Raw genomic sequence first — 21,813 nt, 5'->3', positions numbered from 1 at the left:
GACTTTCTAGAGAAACTAATTGGAGAAAGTGTCATGCTCAGGAGAGAAAACCAATCATGAATATACCAGCTTGGCTAAGAATTTGTAATGTATTTAGGGAGCTATTCTGAGTAATTTACAATAAATGACTAGGGCTCTTTAGACTATAAATACAATCTACACTTTCTCCTTGGGGAAAAAAAGAGGTTGTCTTTTTAATTATCACTTCATAAGAGAAAAGACCAACCAGAAAGACAGTGGGAGGAATAAAGTCAACATGTTTTCCCCCTTGTTACACTTACTGTGATTTTGGATTTGCTTGAGGAGCAACAAGCAGCTATTTCTGAGACACATATGCATCATCTCTAAAGCTGCTTAAAAGGCCAGTGGGGATGCAATGAGCCTGTTTTCCAAAAGCTACCTGTGAACCTGTACAATCGATACCAGTTTTCAGTTTATCTTCAGTCAGTTTCTTTCTTAAGGACTTCTGGGTACGAGTTGGTATAAGCTATGACCACATGCCACGTACAGCTTTGGTTTATATCATTCACTTTCAGATTTAGATATAGAATAAAAATCCATCAGAGTATGACATTCCTGGTTTGCCTTCCTACAGTAGAAAAAGTAGAGCTAAATATATAACAGAGGTGTAAGTCTCCCCACTTTTCCAACTTTAGGTCTGTGACAATATTGATTATCCATAACGTCTCAGCAGGAAGTGGGCAGAAGAAAACTGTAGATGACAGAACTCACCTGGATCAGCCACAGCCTGCTTCTTTTTGCTGTTTGAGACAATCTCATTTTCATTCATCATTCGTACATCCTGATCTCCCACATGATTGCTGAAAAGATTAAAATCAGTACAATAGCCAAAATAATCAACATTGAGAGAAGTTATGAGAGTCGTGGATAAGGTTACCAAGTAAGTTATTTAGGTCCTGGAGGCTAAACGAAGCGATGAAGCACAGCCACTTTATATGAGACTATCTAGAAAGGAAAGGCATCCTGTCTGCATCCACCTGAAGGATTTCTTGCCAGTTTTAATTAGTGGCACTCATTCAGGCACACATTCAAATATAAATATCGTATTCACTCTACAATTTTCTTGCCTCCCTACACAGCTTGAGCCACATTAACCAAAGTGAGATTTTAAATCAGTAATGAGCAAAGAGGGTATAAAAATCCTTATATAGAACTTAACACTGTTTTGTAATGTTGACACAGAATTATTCGAAAATTTCCTGAACTAAACAAAATTCATTTACTGTGACATTAAAGAAAATATCACTAATAACATCTCCCTTTCACACAGACAAAACCAAAACATCCAGGCCTTTGGAAAAAAAAAAAAAGTGTATTTTTCTTTTCTCTACAAATACTGCACAAAACAGGTTTCTATTTTTGAAGGAAAATGTAACGTGTCTCAAACTGCCAGAGTGAAACAGGGGAACCGATCCTGAGGTAAATCAGAACTTAGGATATTGACAATAACATCAGACTCAAGTTCAGGGTTCATAAAATACTGAACGGTGACATGTGAAAGAATAGGCCAGAATCACCAGTAACAATATATAAAAGCTCAAGAGTGTTTTTTAAATGAAGGGATATTATCCAGCATGCAGCAAGGGATTTGTCTTCTATTGCTGAAGCACCCTGTATTTTAGTTGGGTAGTAGGTGGAAAAAGGGAACAGAAGATTGCAAAACAGGCTAAGAAGAAAGATCAAGAAAGCTCCAGCACAAGAAGTCTCGAAGAGAAGAAACTCAGCATGTTCTTGGCTGGAAAACAGATCATGCAGTTTGCATGACCCAAAAAGTACACCCCTCTTGAAACTAAATCAAACAATATATGTCTTATGAACATGTGCAAAGCGAGTTACATGAAAAAGATCTATGATTACAGCTGGTGTTTCTCTGCTTCCAATAAAATAACTTTACTCATAGAAAGGCGTTAACCTGAATAAAGTATAGCTTCATTTCTCCTCCTCCTTTCTATATCCCACTAAAAATTTTCTCAAAACTTGCATTTCCTCCAGACATTTTCATTTCAGTAACTTTTTCACTTGAAAAATTGTTTACCTTCAAATTTTACCGTGACAACACAGTCACTTGTACAAGAACACGAGTCTAACACAACACCCCCAAACAAGAATAACTTATTTCAGCATCTGACGGTACCAGTGGCCAACAGCCGATGCTTTAGAGAACCACAGGAAAACAAACCCAGTGGGCAAATGAGAACTTCTATTCTTAATCAGGAAAACTTACGTTCCTTGCACTTATTTCTAAATATTTGAATATTCTTCTGAACGAGTCGTGTCATTTCTGAATGCAAAACTGTCGTCTTTTTTCCTAGTGATATATGTGGAAGACATTCTATTTGTTAGTGAGCAATGTATAAGAAAGTGCTTATTTCTATAAGCTTTCGATTTTTTCACTTTTCAATCCCATTTAAAATAAATTATTCTTTCAATCTTTATTTTGCTTGCTAGGGACTGCTTTTTAGACCCTATCAATCCTGACCTTCTAAATATAAGTGCATTTTTCATCTTTTCTGTGAGATTGCCAACTTAGTGGTTTCAAAGTGTCATTCCTCTGAATGCAATTCATTTCTCATTTGAGAAGTTTGTTATTTTAGAATGTTTATAAAACAGTAGAATTTCAGTTTCTTAATTAGCATTTGTGCCAAATAAGAGGACTTTCTTTTCTTTACTTTTGATGTTTGGTCTTTTCGTTAACTTTTTATTTATTTTATTCTCCATGTAATATCATTAGGATTTATAACTTCTTCTCTAAGGAAGCCTAACTTCTTTCTTTTGTGTTTATTCCTATAGGCTTTCATGAAAATGTATGTAAATAGGAATCATGAACTCCAGTAAGAGCTAAAAAATGCTAAGAAATAAAGCCAGTAATTCGGTCCTAGTATCTAAAAACCTATTGGTTATTTCCCATTAAGTTATTACTATTACTGGTTATTATTATTGTAAGTTATTATTATTATTGGTTATTTCCCATGAAGTTGAGTATGCTTTGGAGGGGAATTTTCTATAGCAATATACATATTGCTGATATTAGTCACATAAAAACATTTTTTGAAAACAAGGTTCTTCCTTCCAGTCAAGATCTACTCACATACCTAATAACAGTTCTCTTCTCCTGATGGCAAATCTTCTCATCATCTGTAAAGAGAATGGTATGATACCGGACCACTGGATCACAGGTTGGTAGGATGCCTGATACTACATGGTTCACCATATCCAGAATCCCATTGTACACAAGCAAGTCATCCACCAGAAGCTACAGATATTTAAGAAACAAACAAACAAAACGGAGAAATCAGGAATTGCTTTCAGCAATTGTCTCTAGCAATTAACTAGAAATCATTTTGCCTATTTGTTTCACAACTCTGGTCATTAGTTGAGCTTTTGTTCCTTAAAACTTCCATTTCTCTCTATTCACTGCTGGGTTTTGACATTTTTTTTCCAAGTTTTTGTCTTCTCACTGATGTTTCTAATGCAGCTTTCAAGTAGATAATTAAAAATGTATTTCATGTTTTACATAATTGCCATTCTATTAACTGGAGTGAATCACTCTTAAATCTAGGAATTAATGAATCTCACTTCACTTCAGCTATCTAAAACTTGGGCTTGTAGTTTAAACTAGTCTTCCAGGCCTGCTCTATAGTCAGTGGAAAAAGGGAAGCATTATCTTATCTCAGGACAATTATCTGAGAAAAAAATCAGATAAAGTATTCTTTCCCAGACAAGAAAGGGAGGACAGATGACTGGCACAGATTAGTCATTTTAATAGTAAATGCAGAGTTAAATGAGATGAATCCCATCCTTTGAGATTATATGGAATCACACTTCAGTAAACTGTGAAAATAAGTACAGAAATCAAGCAAGCTGACTCACCAGAACATATAAAATGCATACAAAAATTACTTACACCAAATTCTTTCACACCTCTCTGAGGCGTTTTGGCATAATTCCATAACTTGATCATTGACACAGTAGTAGGTACATCAAAAATGACATATACCCTATTCACCTGTAAAAAAGCATTAATTTATATTCAACAGCACAAATTCCCCAGAGAAATGAAATTCTCATGCATATTCCATAAAAAAAGGTCTGTATTTAAAGAGATATAGCAAAGGCCAGATAACTGATGCTAAAGATTTCAGTTCAGCTATCACCTCTATTGATAATTCACAGATGTTGTCTCTACCCCAGAGCTGCAATCTCAAATGCAGTGTAACTCATCAGAAGATACCATCTACACCTGAGCTTGTCATCCTGGACTGGTAGTCAACTGGAGGAGGAGTAAAGAAACACTTTTAATGAGTGTTTCATCAACCAAATACAGACACGTGCTTCAGGATAAGACAAGCTGGTGTCCATTCCATTCCATTCCATTCCACCAAATATGAATGGAATCCACCTTACTACTTGCAAGACCAGATTTTCTCCTATATTCCCTGACTTTGTAAGGTCTTGCAGAAATTTTGCAATTTTTGTGTGAGGTACACTAATAGCAATGTAGAGACAGTTCTCCAGATGCTTGCTAAACAATTATTGCTTGAGGTATTGTTCATTTTACTTTCAGTGCCATTAATGTCAAGATGTTAAGAACAAAGATTAGGCTGCAGGAAACCAATCTTGCCTGTTACAGTTAATTCTATGCTATTCTTTTCACAAGCTATTATATCAGCTTTGGGCCAACATATTTTAAGCTTCATCTCTAGCATCCTGTGAATTTTTAATCCTTTGCTGCACTGGAGAAGATATCATTAGTTGTATTAAATCATTATGCATTTTTTTTTACTGAAGAAAGAAAGGCAAATGTGATCAATAGAAATGTTCATATCTGTGATTTTCCAGAAGACAATTTGGGCATAGTCTCCAATAGCAATTGTTAATCTCACAGCAAATGATAAACTTGATGGAAAATACATTCAAACAAATAAACAAAATGAGAATCAGTAACAGGGGAACAATGAATTCAAATTGTACTTACATTAGTAATAAATTCGCAAAAGGCAAAACCACTTTTAGAATGAGAAAGGAAAAGAAAGGCTATTATATAAAATTTCCTTAAAGCTTTCGAACCTTCCAACATAGCAAGGAGTTAATTCAGCTTTCTAGGCAACTGGCATGTTTCAAAGCAGCCTAGCGATGAGGATGTAAGTACACACAAGCTTTGGTTCAGCATCCCAGCTACAGGGGATGCTCAAGACTAGGCTGATGGCTTAATCCATTTGCACTTCCTGGCTGCACAACCATACCATGGAAGATGGAGGAGAGAAGTACTGTGTGGGTCTTGAAAAGGTGTAATTTGCTGCAGTTAAGGACAGAAAGCGCCATTAAATTGCTTACTCTTCCCTCCTGCACATCACACTTTATCAATTTACCCTTTTAATACTGATATCTTATGTTATTCTATAAAACAACATAATATCAGACATAACAACACAAAATCTGTATGCACCTGTGCTAGAACTCCAAGTACTGTTATTTTCCTTTTGCCAAAATCATAGAATCATAGAATGGTTAGGGCTGGAAGGGACCTTCAAAGGTCATCTAGTCCAACCTCCCTGCAAGGAATAGCAGCAATGAAATAGCCTCTCCAAGCATGTCTTTTATAAGGACATGAGCAAACTCAGATGGTTGTCAAATCAATCATTTACAATGTTATAATGGATATCTGAGCATCCCATCAAATTAATTACTAGGATTCAAGATGTAGGATCTACACAGTAGGAGCCTCAAGCATTACACAGGCCAGTATTCCCAAGTATACTTAAAAGCTTTACTTTAATTATACCCACTGCATTACAACATATAAGGATATATGAAGTATTCTCAAAATTGACTTATTTGTTTTTAATCTTCTAATTAATAACTGTAACATATGGAGTAAGGATTTTTCCAACAAAGTAAGCTACAACATATCACACGTCAGGTTTACATTTTGTTACTTTTGAAATCCATCCTCTTCTAAGAAATAAATACTTCTTGATGATGTCCATAACAGGCCCATAAAAAATGTTCTCTCCCAAAACAAAGTCAGAACTCACCTAAGTTTATCTATTTTTCCTATTTAGATAGTTGATGCCACAAATTTGAACATGGGGCTTCTAGAAGGGCTGAATCACTTGGGGCCTTAGGACATGAAATACTGCCGTCTCTCATTTATGAATTTGAATTCAACACAGATAACGAGATCAAAAAAATTCTCACTGCTGGAACATTCACTGCTTTTTGTAAAAACAAATTTAAGATCCCAGTCCGCTCCCATTTGAAAGCTGTTTTTTGCCCAAAACACGCGTATTAAACTCTTTTGTCATATCTTCATCACAGTAACTGAAAAAACGTCTGTGCTGGCCTTGGAAATTCTTCTGCTGTTGCACCATGGAGACAGAAGGAAATTAGAAACCTGGGAAATCTATACTGCAGCTATCTGTGCAGTGAAGAGAAACTGGAATAGAAAGAACTTCTTCTAAAAGGCAGTGATTTAGCATCATTTACTAATATCAAATTTACCTAAAAATTATGTGTGCTTCCCCTTTCCTTTATGCTTCTAGCTACATCACTAAAATGGAACGAAAAAGGAAAATGTACCAAACCAGGAAGAACTGGTGCAAGCCACATGTGTCTGCCATCAGTTGTGTCGTTTACTCTGTCAATTAGTTTGTCTGGAGTTCGGATGTCTCCAGATACATCTTCTAAAATGTTGACGCTGTCTGGAAAAGCAGCAATATCTGAAAAAAACTTTAAGCATAAATAACCAAAAAGTATATTTCAGTAACACCATATTCAAAAGTTCATGCTTGCTCTTCCAGATTCCATGAGCAAGTATTTGCCACTACAGCAGTAAAACTTAAAAATACTCCGAGTACTTCACATAGGTAGGCTGAGGAACTTGAGGGCACATTTTTAAAAGCAGGACAACCCTTATAGATTCTGGAATTCAAAATTATTTTTAAAGTAGGAATAAAATAACTAGCTGCATTTAATTTATTTTCAAATATGTATTTAGGACTTCATTGACAAAGTTCCCTTATGAAGAATAGGCACTTCCCAGCTTTTTTGTGACAAAGTCCCATTTTTTTAGTATGAACTTAAGAAAACGCCTCATATGAAACATATCTTAAGAAAAGTGTCCTTGCAGGAGGTAGCCATCAGTCAGACAGGGTTTTGCTTGAGTTCCTCAAGGTTTGTGATAAAAATCAGTAACTGTCTAATAAGACCTTCTTTCAGTTCTTTGAGAGGGAAAGATTAAAACTTGAACAGGCTTTCTAGGTAACCAGATCTTCTCTGCAAAAGAACATTTATGTTAAAAACATCTGCATGTTAAAGACATGCAAAGAAATGTGGATGGATGGCACTGTCCTCAGAATTATAAATCCCTAGCAATCCAGTTTGAGGGACATTAATTTCCCCTTGTCCTGCTTTCTAAAATGCCTGAGTCTTAGTATTTATAGAAAATTTAAGGAATAACACAGCAATGCCTCAACTGTTCAAGAAAAGCTTGCTCCAGACTCAGGACAGAATTATCACATTTAGTACTGCACTAAGACAAATAGGCTCTTTCTGGGATCCTAATATATCCAAGCAACCCCACTGCACAGGCGGAAACGGGCGATGATTCAAAGCGAGCCGAGGTCTCTTTACCTGGCATTGTATTGCACTGTAAAGACATATGGATTAAAAACAATTTGGCACCACTTTTCAATTTCAAAATGCTTCTTCCCCATCACAGATGTTTCAAGTTCATCATGTATCATACAAGATACAAATGAAAAAAGCACTCAGGAAAAAGCCCTTATTACCTTTTTCATTGTATCCTCTATTTATTAGGCAATGAGGATCCTTAGAGACATACAATTCATGCAGCATCCATGCTTTTTATCCTTTCTAGTTGGCTAAGAAATTGTTTCTTCCATGTGACTGAACTACATGAATTATATGTTGGGGTATGAAGCTTTCAGCTCTTGAGAGACTTTAGCTGATACAGAGCATTAAAGTGTAACCTTGATGTCTATGAATCTTTCCAACATGTCCTTCATTCCCTCTGTTGGTTACCCAGGGAACACTGAATCAAATTCAAAGTCTCAGCCCTTATCTTCACAACTGGATCAAGTGTCTAGAATGGCCTAAAGCTCCAGAACAAGAGTTATAAAAAATTTCTTTCTTGTGGCACAATGAAAGATTCCACAACAAAGAACTGTGCTTAACCTTTTCTTACAAATTTATAGCTCATCAAACTTTCAGGTCCTTCCATACCACAGAAAAAATAAACATTGATAGCAAAAAATACCATATCCTTCTTAAGCCTTCCCTTCTCTAACCTTGTCCTGCTTTGCTGGTGCATCCTATTCAGAGAAGAAATGTTCTGAAAGTATATAGAGTACATTAAACCATATGGAAGCAAGTATCATCATGCAAATATAGAGAAATGCAAGCAGAGTAATCACATGAGATAAACTGGCAATTTGGAAGAAGCAGCAAGTGATGCCATATGATAATTTGCCAGGGAGCAAACTGTGTATGTGAAAGGAATAGAGGTGCTTGATCTGTAGAAGGATACTGTTTTCAGTTAGTAAGATTTGCTCTCCATGTTCATTGAACAACTCAAGTCCATTCAAACCAATGTAGTATGGATCACCCCAGCTTGTCAGAAGCTGAAACTGGAAAATAACTAAAAAGCAAAAAGCTATTAAGGAAAATTTTGATACTGGTACTTTGTCCTAAGAGACTATTTAATCTGCAGTTTCAAAATTTATTGTGCAGCCCACATCTCAATGTCAGACACTCTTATTTGCAGTTTAGAAGAGTGAAAAAACATCTGGTTTTCACTTCTGACTTCACTGTGTCTTAAACCTGCCTGAGTAAGCTATTTTCTTTTAAGACAAGAAGTCTACTTTTTCTATCACTGATAATACACACACAAATGAACATCTGCAGGTGGCACAACTAGGCAGAAGTCGATACGTGTTTACACATATACATGTTCACATATATGTATGTTCACATATGTTCTTCCATCGGATGAAGAACTACTGAATTCTTTTAGTCCGTGTCTTTCCTTCATGCACATGGCAACTTATCAATGCCACAGCTCCTCTTTGGAGCCTTTACTGCCTTCCTATATTTCCTGAATGTGCCTTTGCCTGGTTTTGAACTATGTGGGTGATAACTGGCCAGCAAATATACCCCTAAACTGAATGGCAGAAAATGTAACGACGGAGTCTGCGCGGTCTGTTTCTCTAATCGAGCACTCATTTGTTCTCTTTGCTCTACCCGGACACTGATTTTCATGACACCAGCAGTAACGTAGTACTGCTGAGACCTCGTTGCCTCCTAACTTGGTTAGAATTGCCAAATGGATTTAAAAGGGCCGTCAAACAGCTGGATAGCATGACAGTAAGTATTATCACAAAAGGCTGTGCTCATCCAGGAAATCTTAAGCTTAAAAAGCCACAAACATTAAGAAAAATGGCAAAAATATTACACAGTTCTGGCCAACCTTAATAAAGATATGAGACAAATATTCAAAGATATGCAAAAATACAAAGACTACTTCTAGCTTTGATAGGCTGTCTGGATACTGTGCTAATGGACCTCTAGCTCCAGCTTGGATGGACTATAAAAGGCAGGAGAAAAAGATACCAGAGTATCTGAAAACAGGTCACACATTCATATATTACTTTCCAATTATTTATTCTTAATTCATACTTAATGGAAGCCTTTCTCATATTCTTGGTATCTTGTTAATTTCTTAAAGCACCAGAAATTGTTGGATTCAAAAAGGTCAGGACTCACAACCGTAGCATATAGTTCTAAAACATTCTATATGACAAGTAAGAGAACGACAGAGAAGGATACAACCACATGGCATTAACGGTGCTTCATAGTCCATACTAGCTTGTTCCATTCTCTTTGAACCAGTCCTGCCAAAAAACACAAGATAAAATAGTTTCTTTATGTAACCTGGGCTCATCCAGAAAAGAAGAGAACAAACCCAAACCCAAAGAACTAAGCCTTCACAAACACTACCTGCACACACCCACTCCTGCCCCGCCTGTGATTATGGACTAGATTGTCCTCTGATCTCCATAAAATCTGATTAACAGTATCTAGTTAAAACCCAATGAAACATTTTGCTCTAAGTGCTTCATATTTTCATCCAGGTGCCTCATACAATCGGTTTCAACAGAGAATATGAAAGAATACTAAACAACTAAGAGAAATTGTATGATTCAGATAGCAAAAACATCCTACTTTACCTCCTTTGTACTTTATTAATCAGCTGGGGCTGCAGATAGTCAAGAAAGAGAATTTCTTGGGCAAAGTCAAAATGGCAGTTGCCTGGTCCCTTTCGGATCAGAAAGCCGTTTGGTGGGGAGATGCTGCGACCATCTAGCAACACGTGGACTACCTTAGCCTTGTTTAAAATAACGTAAATAACAAGACATGACATATTATGACATTACACAAAACAGATCCAAAACAATTGCATTCACTTCAGAGGCTGAAATAATGTCAATAATTTTGTTATATTTATTTCATTCCTCTACAGTAGGAATCCTTTGCGAAAAGAAAGCATACACCAGCAGATACCAGTTGCAAACCATTTTGTGTAATTCAGAGCATCATAGTTGACATTGAGGGGGATGAGACAGGTGAGGATTTGGGGTAAAAAAGAAAAAAAGTATTGAAGAGATCCTGTAATTACTACATCTTGCTATATCTCAGCAAACTGAAGCTTCCTCTCTTCACTGAAAGGGTCGCCCAGCGCTGGAACAGGCTGCACAGCAAAGTGGTGGAGTCACCGTCCCTGGAGGTAGATGTAGTGCTTAGGGACATGGCTTAGTGGTGGACTTAGCAGTGATAGCTTAATGGTTGGGCTCTGTGACCTTAAAGGTCTTTTCCAACCTAAATGATTCTGAGATTCCTGAGCCTGTAGCAGTACATATACACATCAACAGAATGGAGAGACGGCTTCCAAGTCAGCACATGCCACAAAGGCGATTTGAGGAGACAGTTAGAGTCATCATGCACCTGAAGGCACTGCTGGATCGGGCTGATTGCTCAGCTCTGGCTGAAGCTAGCATTTAAGGAATCACACAGCCTGGCACTCTCTCTCAAGCAGACTTTTTGTCTCTGTTGTGTTTATAGACAGCTGTATTTCATCTTTGTGGCAGGTGGCACCTGGACTTTTTCAGGATCATGCAAACTCGTCTACCAAGCACTGCTGTATGTCACCTAAAGGCATATGAATAAAGAAGAGATGCCCTTACGAGGCAGAAAGAACTGAGCCTTGTCCACATCACAGATGCCTGCACGTTTTACACAATCTCTGAAGATTAAACTAAATAATTCAGGCATACTTATTCAGACGATGCAGGAGTCCTGGCCCCTTCACCCTGCCCTGTTTAGCACCAGCTGGTGTTGCATGCATGATCCCAGTCACAGAAAATTCAATCATGCAGCAAGAATTATTACAGCATCTTGCCTTGTAATGTGTTAAATACAACTTAAGGTTAGTTGCAAGCACTGAATCTTTCACCAACTGCCGGTTAAGGAAGGAATAATACCGGTAAAATCTAACAAGATGGCCTTATAACTGGCACTATGATTAAAGCTTGCTGATTAATGGACTGAACTAAAATAGATTCATTTAGTTAACAAAAGACTTAATTTAGTCTAAAGGTAATGGCAGTCAGTTTTCTAATCTTTGGATTTTATACTGACTGATGTATATACGATAATTTGAGGTGAACTTAGTGTTGTGTGCAAATATTTTATTTTATTATTAGGCTTTCTATTAGAAATATATATGCAATATTTACAGTTAAAATTCCTATTTCAGGTGTCTATCTGAGAAGAACTTAAAAACATTCAGAGTTTTCTGTAAAGCCCATATATTATCAGTGACTTGATTTTCGTAACAGTTTTAACATTTTTTCCATTTCTAAACAATTTTTTATTCAATTACCATTTTAGTAAGTTACACATGCAGTATCCCAAAAGCAAATAATTTTCAGGACAATTTTTTTCTTTTTTTGCACAAACATTTCTTGATTTGAAAACCTTGGGTATTGTACTAGACTAGAGGAGGTGTTCAGTTCATTTCCAAATAGTACAAAGATTAATTAGGAGGGAATGTTTGTACGAGTACCAAGTATGGAGAAATAACTATTTCTGGTTTCATCTTTAATACGCTTGGGAGCAAAGAAAGGAAATATCCTTTTCATATCAGAAGCTCTTCTGCTTCCAGCTGAATTAGTCTGCCAGGCTAAGGAAAGGAAGTGAAAAATCCACTGAAATACATTCTAGTTTAGGAAACACGAATTGAATGGGAAGTCTAGAGACTTAGAGATTAAATCTTACCTATTATACCGCAGCTGCTTATATTTATGTGCCCTTTACAGCCCTCATTTCTAAGTAATTTTCATCATCTGAGAAGGCACTCAACCATCACACATAGCATTTTACAAATCGCATAACAAAGCTTTCACAAGGTAATTTTTCATAGAGCTGGAAATAGCACACAAGCCTTCATTTTGACAGTTCACTGCCATTACCCTCTCATACTAAAGCTGTGAATAGAATCCACCAGTCCACAGCTGCCTAGCAAATCATTATATCTCACACCCAGGGACTGTTTCTTAGAAGGAACAGCAATACTTCAAGAGACAGATGTCATGATGCCCTGGGTTTACAGTCTGAAGCCTCTTTCCTGTGGCCCAGCAGATATCTTGCATCTTCAGTCTTCCAAATAATTTATTTCACCCTTTTACAGGCCTGCAGGTATGAACTCCTCCTTTAAATTGTACTCACTAACTGCCATGGGACTCACATGCCACCTGCATGCATACTTTATCAGACTCACCTTTTTTCTATCTAGCAAAGTAAACTGTGCAAATATATTTATTTCTTGGTTTGGCCTCCAAGACCAAACTCCATGTTAGATTTTAGGGATTTGGCTATTTCTTTCCATCCTTTAATAATTAGGACACATATACAGGGAGTTGCTTTGGTATGAAAATTCACGTTCAAACTTTTCTTCCCCACTCTGCCTTGGAGAAGCTTGGGTTTACAACAGTAGTGAAAAACATTCTGCATCACCACTTAAGGACAGCTCTCCATACTGCATTTTGCACACAGAATCACAGAAAGATTTAGGTTGGACGAGACTTCTGCATGTCTCCAGTCACAGCTCCTGCTAAGAGCAGAGAAGCCTTTAAAGCTAAATCAGGCTGCTGTGGGCCTTGTCAAATTTAGTTTTGAAAGTCTCCCATCATTGCATACTGTCCCAGAGTGGTACCACTCTCCTAGGGAAAAGTTCTTTCTTTGAGCTGAATTGTATCAATTAAGTGACATATTTTACTAAAAAATCCTAGTTGTTATACAGGGGTGTGTTTAGATGGTAAGGTCAACATGCTCCTGAACCTTCCCATGTGTCAAATATGTTGGGTTAATGCAATGTATTACAAAATCACAAGCCAGACGTTAAAATCTCTAACAGAGTCATAAATTGTGCCTTGAATGAAAGATCTTGCGCTCTGGCCCTCTGGGAGTCTTTGGCATTCAACACCACCACACGCTGATATTAAAAGACATCAGAGCTCTGTTGTGGAGAGGGAACATTTCCTGTTTATGTAGTGTTCATATTAAAACAATTCCTGGAAGGTAAATTTACACAAAGAAGCAGTTCTGCAACTGTTGTCACTATCTTGCCCAACCCTATGAAGGATCCATGCCTCCAACTTCAGTTCTAGATTTTTTTTCCCTGAAGTTTGCTGATTCTTTTTGTCTTGTCTCTCTCTAGTTTAATACACACCAACATTTTTCTTCTTATCTATTGGATGTCAAGAACGCAACAGTTATACCTGAAGGGGAAGATCTGGAAACAAATGGATTCATAAACTTCCTGTGCAGTGAACAGAACTATTTCTTCATTATCATTGCAAGTGCATGCATAGCTTCTGAGAAAAACCAGGGAAATGAGGGACAGCCAAGCTCAGAGTGCAGGCAAGATGTAACACGATCTCCAACAGGTGTCAATTGCCAGTCAGTTCCAAGAATTCAATATGAAAAAACATATAAAACAAGCAATTTGGAAAAAGAAGAGGGGAAGTATGTTACACAATTTTAGCTAAACTACTTTAGTCAAACTGAAGATGTCAACTTTCCCTAATAAACTTTCCCTAAATTAGAGTTCTAGAGACTCTTCTTGCTTCTTGGAAAAGGAAAAAAAATTGATTTGACTGGTCTTCTGTAACCTACCTAAACAGAATTTCTGTTGGAGAAGTGTCCGCTGTTCTACCATTCTCTGTGTTCCGGGAAATAAAGAACCTTAGGATCAGATGGTAGGCCTAAATACCAGATACTGAGAGGACACCACTTCAGAATCATAGATCTTCAAAATAGTATGTGCTATTGTATGTGTCTCTTAGAAAAATCAGCTGTGAAGATTTCTTTAAACTACCTCTGGCTTTTTTTCAATATTTGCTGTTTGTGAAGACAGAAATGCATTATACCTGCCACAAAATTCAGACTCAGACAATCTAGAAAGATTTATAGTGTTCCATTAAGGCAGCTATATTCATTCATCACAGTACCAATTTTCCAATGCACTGCTGTATATTTTTGCTGGCAGTGCTCCTTTTCTTTTACTTACCCCTCTATAGGTATCCTCTGGAGATTTATTATAGTTCCAAAAGCGAAGCCCTGCAATACTTTCATTTTTATCAAAATGGATTGTGAGCAGATGATCTTCTCCAAAAGAGAAGGGAACGAGCCACATATGGTCATCCTCTACTGTGATATTAGTCCCATCTATTAACCTACAAAGAGTAAAATCCATTAGCTGTAAAAAAGGAAAAGCTTGCTTTTCTCATGAAAATCAGGTACTTTACCAGGGTGTTAATTTTTTTCTAGATGCCACTTCCAGGGCTTATTGTGCCTCTGTGTACGCAATTAAAAAGCACAGTAAACATCAAAAATAAAATGCAATTGTTGAATTCAAGACAGTGGGGGGAGAAAAAACAGTATTTCCTTCAGATGGGTCTGTTTGAGGAAAACTAGCAAAATCCTTAGATTTTCCCCGTGTGAACGGGGGCAGGCAGAGGAAAGCTCAACTACCGTTGTACCAAAATGGCCAAAGGCAAACTCTAAGGCTCAGACACAATATAACTTATTAATATAGTTCCATGCCTAAACTAGTGTGTCTGGCACTCTGCAGTGTGTCACTGTGCCAATGCAACCATACTGAATCCAACAAGGAGCTGGATGGCAGCTGGATAACCGAGAGAAGCAGCAGTTTGTTCACATCCTTCTCCACGCACAGTTAGGCACGTTCTTACATTTTAAAAACCTTTCTACCAGCATGACAATGTCTTTTCGTAAGAGCACAGACCTCAGGCTGACTAGATAAAGTTAATTCCATTATTTCCTCATTCTGGGATCCTGACTTTGTATTCTTCTACAAAATCTGGCATACAAAGATGGAGTAAGGGAGAATATGAATTGATTGCCCACTGTAATTACTTTTGTACACTGCCCTACGTACTTACTATTTATTTGAAAGTTTAATGCACGAATGAGTGCCAGACTTGGCAGTTCCTTAAAGAAAAAGATTTGAATAATGAGTCTTTCACAGAGGAACTGATTAGGGAGCCCATGAGAGAAGATACAACCCTTGACTTGGTCCTCAGTAATACACTGGACCTATTCCAAATGCTGCAGTTGAAGAGCACTGTAGTGTACTCAAATTCAACATGTGTGTGGAAATACCAAAACCCAAAAAAGGCCCTATTTCTTGTGCCCAAAAAGGTTCTTAAGCAAAAGTGAAGCATCACATTAAAAAAAAAAAAAAATAGTAGCAACAAAATAAAATAAAATCATCACACACAGCAAAGAGAATATTACAGGATATCATTCTGGAAGCACAGAACAAATACATTCCACCTACTAAGAAAGACATTAGAAACAGGAAAGACTTGGAAAATCAAAGGCAGCCTGGCTCAGTGGCAGAAAGTTATTACAAGCCATCTTTCAACAAAATTCATGATCAAAACCCCCTAAATTGATAGGATCATAAACTCTGGAAGGCTAAATGCGTATGCACAGGCCAAAAAAGAGCATGAAGGCTGGCAAGTAAAAGGTACTATAAATAAAATTCCTCAAATACATCAGGAGCAGAAAGACTGCCAGAAATTCTGTAGGATCAACAAATGACTAGGCTGTAAAAGGAGCATTCAGAGAAGATAAGACACCAAGAGAAAAGCTAAATGACTTCTTTGCATCTGAGTCCATCATGGTGGAGTCTGGAGAGACTCCACAACCAGAACCTCTTCATCACAGGGATCTCCTGGGAAGATTTCTTAGATCTTGATGTCTACAGAAGAGATTTTCATACAAATAGGCAGAAGAACCGAGGAATTAGATACAAGTAAGCTTGACATCTGTATTAGTCGGATTAGCAGAAATTACAAAGAACAGTCAGGGTACAAGCACATAAACAGAAGAAAGAGAAGTCCTAATTCATAAACTTACTCACAAGACCATAAACATGCCAGAGGACAGGATTACAACTGAAAATACCCTTTAAAAACGAGATATGACTCAGAAATAACAGGATGCAGCTTCAATAACAACAAATACCAAGTCCTCTCCGTACCTACAGCCTGTGATTTCTATACTGCTACCCTTTAGGAAGTACAAGTTGATTTGAGGAAGTATGCTTATCAATGAATAAAACTTTGATGAAATTGCAAGAAAAAAAATAAGCTGCAGAATTGCAAAAGAACGGCACCTATTTGTGCAATAGCGTTCCTCACACTTTGCTAACTTGAAAATTTTCCTTGAAATTACCCAGAAATCCTGCATAAATATCACTGCATATGCATAGACAGATGCTACAGAACACCCACGTTTCTGCCTGGAAAGTCCTTCGCAGAGGTATCAACCATGCACTCTATCATCTCTTAACTCAAACCCTCTTTTGGAAACATCTCATTCATGTTTCTACAAGAAGCTGTTCTTTGGTAGCTTGTGAAATCCAAGAATGAGCTGTGATGGTACGAAAATCATGTTCACATTAACATGCGTTAACATAATAAAAGTTTTCTATAAAAGTTTGATGTAAAATGCATCTAAAATTGATAAACTCCAAAACTGTACAATCCAACTCTTTTGCTACTTACTTTTCTAATGTTCTGGAATCTCGTGTATACTCTGGAAGATCATTTAAGTCTTGGGGTGAAGCAGAAATCTGTTCTGTACTTATTTTTAATGCGTGACCATTCTTTCCTATCACTTCAAGTCCCGTCAGTCCAAGGTAATGAGAGTCTCCCCAGGTCATGGTGAAATTCAGTTGCAGGCCTATATAAAAGAAAATACATATAATATATCTATATACATACTTTCTAGCTTGAAGTAAGGAGCCAATACAAGTATGTGTGCAAGCCCCAACAATTTGCAGTGCGTGTATTTTATTTAGATTAAATAACTTTATACGCTGTATTTGAGTACTTCCTGGCCTGCGTGCCTACCTCCATGGAATAGCATAGTATCTTCTGTAAATCTGTGTCAGACCCCTTTAGAGGGCTACCAGTATCTTCCTCACTCATCCAACCCCTGATCAAGCATGTTATCAAGTGGCTCACTACCTAGATTGCAGACTGACAGTAATTTAAGGATACATTTAAGCAGTTACATGACAGATTTTGTGATTATGGAGAGACAGAGAAGACCTATTAGTCTGAAATGTATCGCTCATCTTTTGCCAGCTAAATGACTATCGAGACTCATATAAATCCAGTCTATCATAAATCCATAAATTGTTAGAGAACACCAACTCGTAGTTAAACCAAAAACCAAATTTGGTTTACTAAGGTGTTTAAGTTACTATCTTCACATCAGAACTGGACACATCGAAGTATTTTAATGGGACAGCATTAGTGAAAAGCAGCAATGTTGATTAGCCTGCATCTCCATAAAACAAATGGGAAAGAAAAACTGCACAGACAAAAGACTGTATGTTTATCTTCAGATCCACCTGCTTCATGTCTTACTGAAAAGATATAAATAGCATATATGGATATAACAAGTAATATTCCAATCTGATCAGGTTCCATAAAAACCCATCACTGTAAATTAAAAATATCTTTCATTTCACACATTACAGAAGCCCAGAAATAATCCGGTAGGATAACGCCTGAAGAAGCACCAGTAGTCACGATGCCCTGTAAAACAAACAAGCATTAAAGCTATTAAGCCATCCAGCCCAATTACCTCTAAATAGCTGTAGCAATTTGCACAAGACTAAGTCTTGATGTACACATAAATTCACTTGGGCATAAGATGTCTTCAGCATTTGCAAGGACACTAAGAAATAAAGAGTTCTATTAGCTGTCAAGTCGGGAGCCATGGCTACACTGATATCAGATGCTGCTCCCAAGGCCATTGCTAAGGCTAAACTTGCTCGGTGTACAAGCCTGCAAGAGTTCTCAGGCAAAATCAGAGTATGTTCTCAAACAAAAGGGGAAAGATAAGGTGAAGCAGCTATCCACGCAAGGCTTAATATTCACATCACCATGCTAATGCTTTCATAGAATCATAGAATCATCTGGCTGGAAGAGACCCTCAAGATCATCGAGTCCAACCATTCACCCTGCACTGTCAGCGTCCCTAAATAGAATCTCAGAATGATGCAGGGTGGAAGGGACCTCTGGAAGTCTCTAGTCTGACTCCAAGCTCAGGGCATATCCATTAGATCAAGTCTATCAGGAGCTTGTCCAGTGGAAGGCTGGCAGATTTCAAAACCTCTCTCAACCTCTGTTCCAGTGGTTGACTGTCCTCAGGGTGAAAAAGATTTCCTAAAATCCAGTTGGAAATTCTTGTCTTCTGCCTTGTTGTTTCTGCTGCCTCTCAACCAAACCCTGTGTACATCCCTGAGACAGCCTCGATCTGTCCTCTCTGTGCTCTCCCGATATCTATAGACAGCAAGAAGGTCTCCCCTTCACCTTTTCTTCTCCAGGATGAACAAACCAATCCAGCTCTCTCATGCTTTTCTCACATCAGGTACACCAGCTGCCTGACCATCCTGGTCACCCTCCTCCACTGGACTCACACAGGGATATCTATTTTCTCCTCGTCCTAGTGAACTCCTTACTTAACACCGTACTCCAAATATAGTCTCACAAGTGTCAAATACAGGGAAAGAATCCCATTCCCTGCCCTGCTGGCTGCACTCTTACTTTCACATCCCAGGAGGCAGCTGGCCACCTTTACTGCAAGGCCACACTGCTGACTCTTCTTCAACTTGTGGTCTTACAAGGACTTCAGGCTCTGCAATGCAAAGCAACTTTCTTAGCCAGGTGGTCCCCAGCCTGTCCCGTGGCATCGATTACATCCCACACACAAGCCTTTGCATTTGCCCTGAACTACATGAGGTTACATGAGGTAACATCATGAGATTATGATTTCTTCATCCTGTTGAGGTCCCTCTGAGGAACAGCCTTGCCCTCCAGCATATCAACCACTCTGTCTGGTATCATCCACAATCTTGCTGAGATTGCACTTTATCCTATCATCCAATTTCTTTAAAAAATATATATTGATCAGTGTAGACTATTGTATCGATCCCTGAGGGACACTTCAAGTAACTAGCCACTGGCTGGTCTTTGTACCAGTGATAATCACACTTTGAGGCACTATTTCTCCTTGACATCACAGCAGGATGAAAGTGATGAAAGCTACCTACAGCAGGTCAAGGATACAAATCCTCAGTGACTTCATGCACAATTCATTACCAGGAGTCCCAGATGAAAGAGGCAGTATTGATCCTAAGTTTTGTACAATTCTCAGTAATTTCCCAAAACAGCAAAAGGACTCTCACTCCACGTCTAAGGGACCACCTCACAGCATAAGGAGAACAAGGAACAATATACACAGGCAGAACAGGGTATGTAGAAATCATTGGCAAAAGTCAGATTGTGGCTTCTAGTTGCTTTTTCACTTTTGCCCAAGGTCACTTACAAAGATAGTCCCCTGTAGGAATTAATGGCAATTTTGTCCTGTGTAAGACACTAAATTGGAGCTTCTTTTGCATTTCGTAAGACGTGGAAAGCCTCCCTTAAATGCAACTAGCTTTCTCCAGCTTTTTCCCTGCAAGAAGTCACAGGAATCAGGACCTCTTTGTCTGGTAGAGCCACGTTAGCCCATCAGTTGATTAACAATATCTTGTCAGTATGAGAGACTGCGTCTGCTGAGCGCTGAACCACACCCTCAGGATCTTTTTCCCCCACCTTGAGAAATGGGAGGAGGGAAAGGCTTCTTAAGTTCACAGGTATGAACTGATCATGGACATGCTCATAGATAAAGCCCTCAGATGTAGATGTAGTTCCTAGGTCACAGATCACAGATCACAGCTGAAGAAGCCACAGCATTGTGTGCACTTTCAGAGAGCACCGCACAGGTTGCTGAAGACTTTATGCCAGGCCCAAGAAACCAATTTCTCTTGTGCTGGCCAAAGGACCAGGAGCTGATACTGAAATTTCTGGGCCATTCAGAAGCTCTCTGGAAAATAATTTAAGGCTCACAGAGAGTTGTTTTTTTCAGGATAAAGGAATCAGGTACTTCAAGTATGGATGTAACATTCTGGTCTAGCTTCACGGCAGGATTTCTATTGTCAATCTGATCTCAGAAATTCAGTCAGTCTCCATAAATACATAGGATTGGGAGCGAATTACTGGGTAATGGACACAGCTATTACAAATCCCATTCAGGGACTAGGCAAATAGCTAGTGTTATTTTTCTGAGATTAAAAGCCAACTGTTACTATATAATGTTCTAAATGTCATAGTAAACAAAGCTTCTGCCTTAAATATTCAATTACTCGTCTTTATTCTAGACCTGACATCTGTCACAAAGTTCTGTACAGCTCTGACAAATCAGATCCTCCTTGATAACATGTTAGGGGGGAGGGTGGTTAAGCAAGAAGTAAATGTAAGAACTTACATTTTCCAGTAAATATTCCTGATTCCTTGGGTATACATTCAGAGAGAGGGTCTGGCTCTTGAACCTAAAAAGTTAACCAACAGGTGCAATGAACATGTGTATCATTTATACATACAGATACTTTGTTCATAAAGTGGTGGGGTTTTGGTGGAGTTTTTTGCCTATTTCCTTTTTTTTTTGTTTTTGTTTTTCTTACATCCAGCCTTTTGTTTATCAGTCTCCCCTTTGCCTCACCACACAGGCTGTCCTGCAAATAACAGAAAACATGCCCCAAAATGTAGATGATCATGATCATATGGGTCCTCAGAAAGTCAAGACTATTAGGGTTTTTTTTTTTTGTTAGTGCATGTAGGAGTGTTAAATGGGAGACTCTCTAGGCTGAAATTCTTAAGTTACTCTTATTTACCTGCAGACTGCTATTAGCTAATGATTATATGCTGTATTTGCAACGTATGGCAAATATGTTGCAGGACAAACAGACTGGAAGGAAGTTAAGACCTGAGAGAGCACCACCACAACTGATGATAAAATGACGGCTAATTATATTCGCTGTAGGTAAACGTAAAAATGCTACACATGAGGAAAACAATCCTAACTTTACACATACAGTATTGGGCTCCAAACAAAATAATAGCAGATTAGAGTGAAATTGTGGCATTACTATAAGTAGTTCTACAAAAACATCAGCTCAAACCTCACTAGTAGTCAAAAGCCAAACAGGAAATTAGAAGTGCAGACTCATTCTCTATAGTTTCATTCATCATTAGAAATAGACTTTCTGTCATCCAGAATACACCAAAT

At 38.0% G+C, this 21,813-nt stretch overlaps 1 protein-coding gene across 5 annotated transcripts in view; it reads right to left on the bottom strand.

Annotated features, from left to right (window-relative positions):
• Positions 1-21,813, bottom strand: part of KATNIP (katanin interacting protein) — a 62,536-nt gene that overhangs the window by 2,145 nt on the left and 38,578 nt on the right. For 3 of the 5 annotated variants that reach the window (XM_086622164.1, XM_086622167.1, XM_086622166.1), the window contains exons 16-25: positions 21,013-21,076; positions 17,196-17,373; positions 14,669-14,834; positions 10,269-10,426; positions 9,868-9,932; positions 8,570-8,680; positions 6,601-6,740; positions 3,926-4,027; positions 3,114-3,274; positions 733-821 (exon numbers count right to left, since the gene is read on the bottom strand). In XM_086622164.1, coding sequence (XP_086478290.1) covers positions 733-821; positions 3,114-3,274; positions 3,926-4,027; positions 6,601-6,740; positions 8,570-8,680; positions 9,868-9,932; positions 10,269-10,426; positions 14,669-14,834; positions 17,196-17,373; positions 21,013-21,076 — 1,234 coding nt within the window. Of the gene's footprint in view, positions 1-732; positions 822-3,113; positions 3,275-3,925; positions 4,028-6,600; positions 6,741-8,569; positions 8,681-9,867; positions 9,933-10,268; positions 10,427-14,668; positions 14,835-17,195; positions 17,374-21,012; positions 21,077-21,208; positions 21,260-21,813 lie in introns of all 5 variants that reach the window. The other 2 variants (XM_086622168.1, XM_086622169.1) reach the window with 2 other exon arrangements.

This window comes from Tauraco erythrolophus, chromosome 17, assembly GCF_009769465.1.
Source record: "Tauraco erythrolophus isolate bTauEry1 chromosome 17, bTauEry1.pri, whole genome shotgun sequence".
NCBI classification, from domain to species: Eukaryota; Metazoa; Chordata; class Aves; order Musophagiformes; family Musophagidae; genus Tauraco; species Tauraco erythrolophus.
The sequence above is the reverse complement of the archived record's forward strand: the minus strand, read 5'-3'. Positions and strand labels throughout refer to the sequence as shown.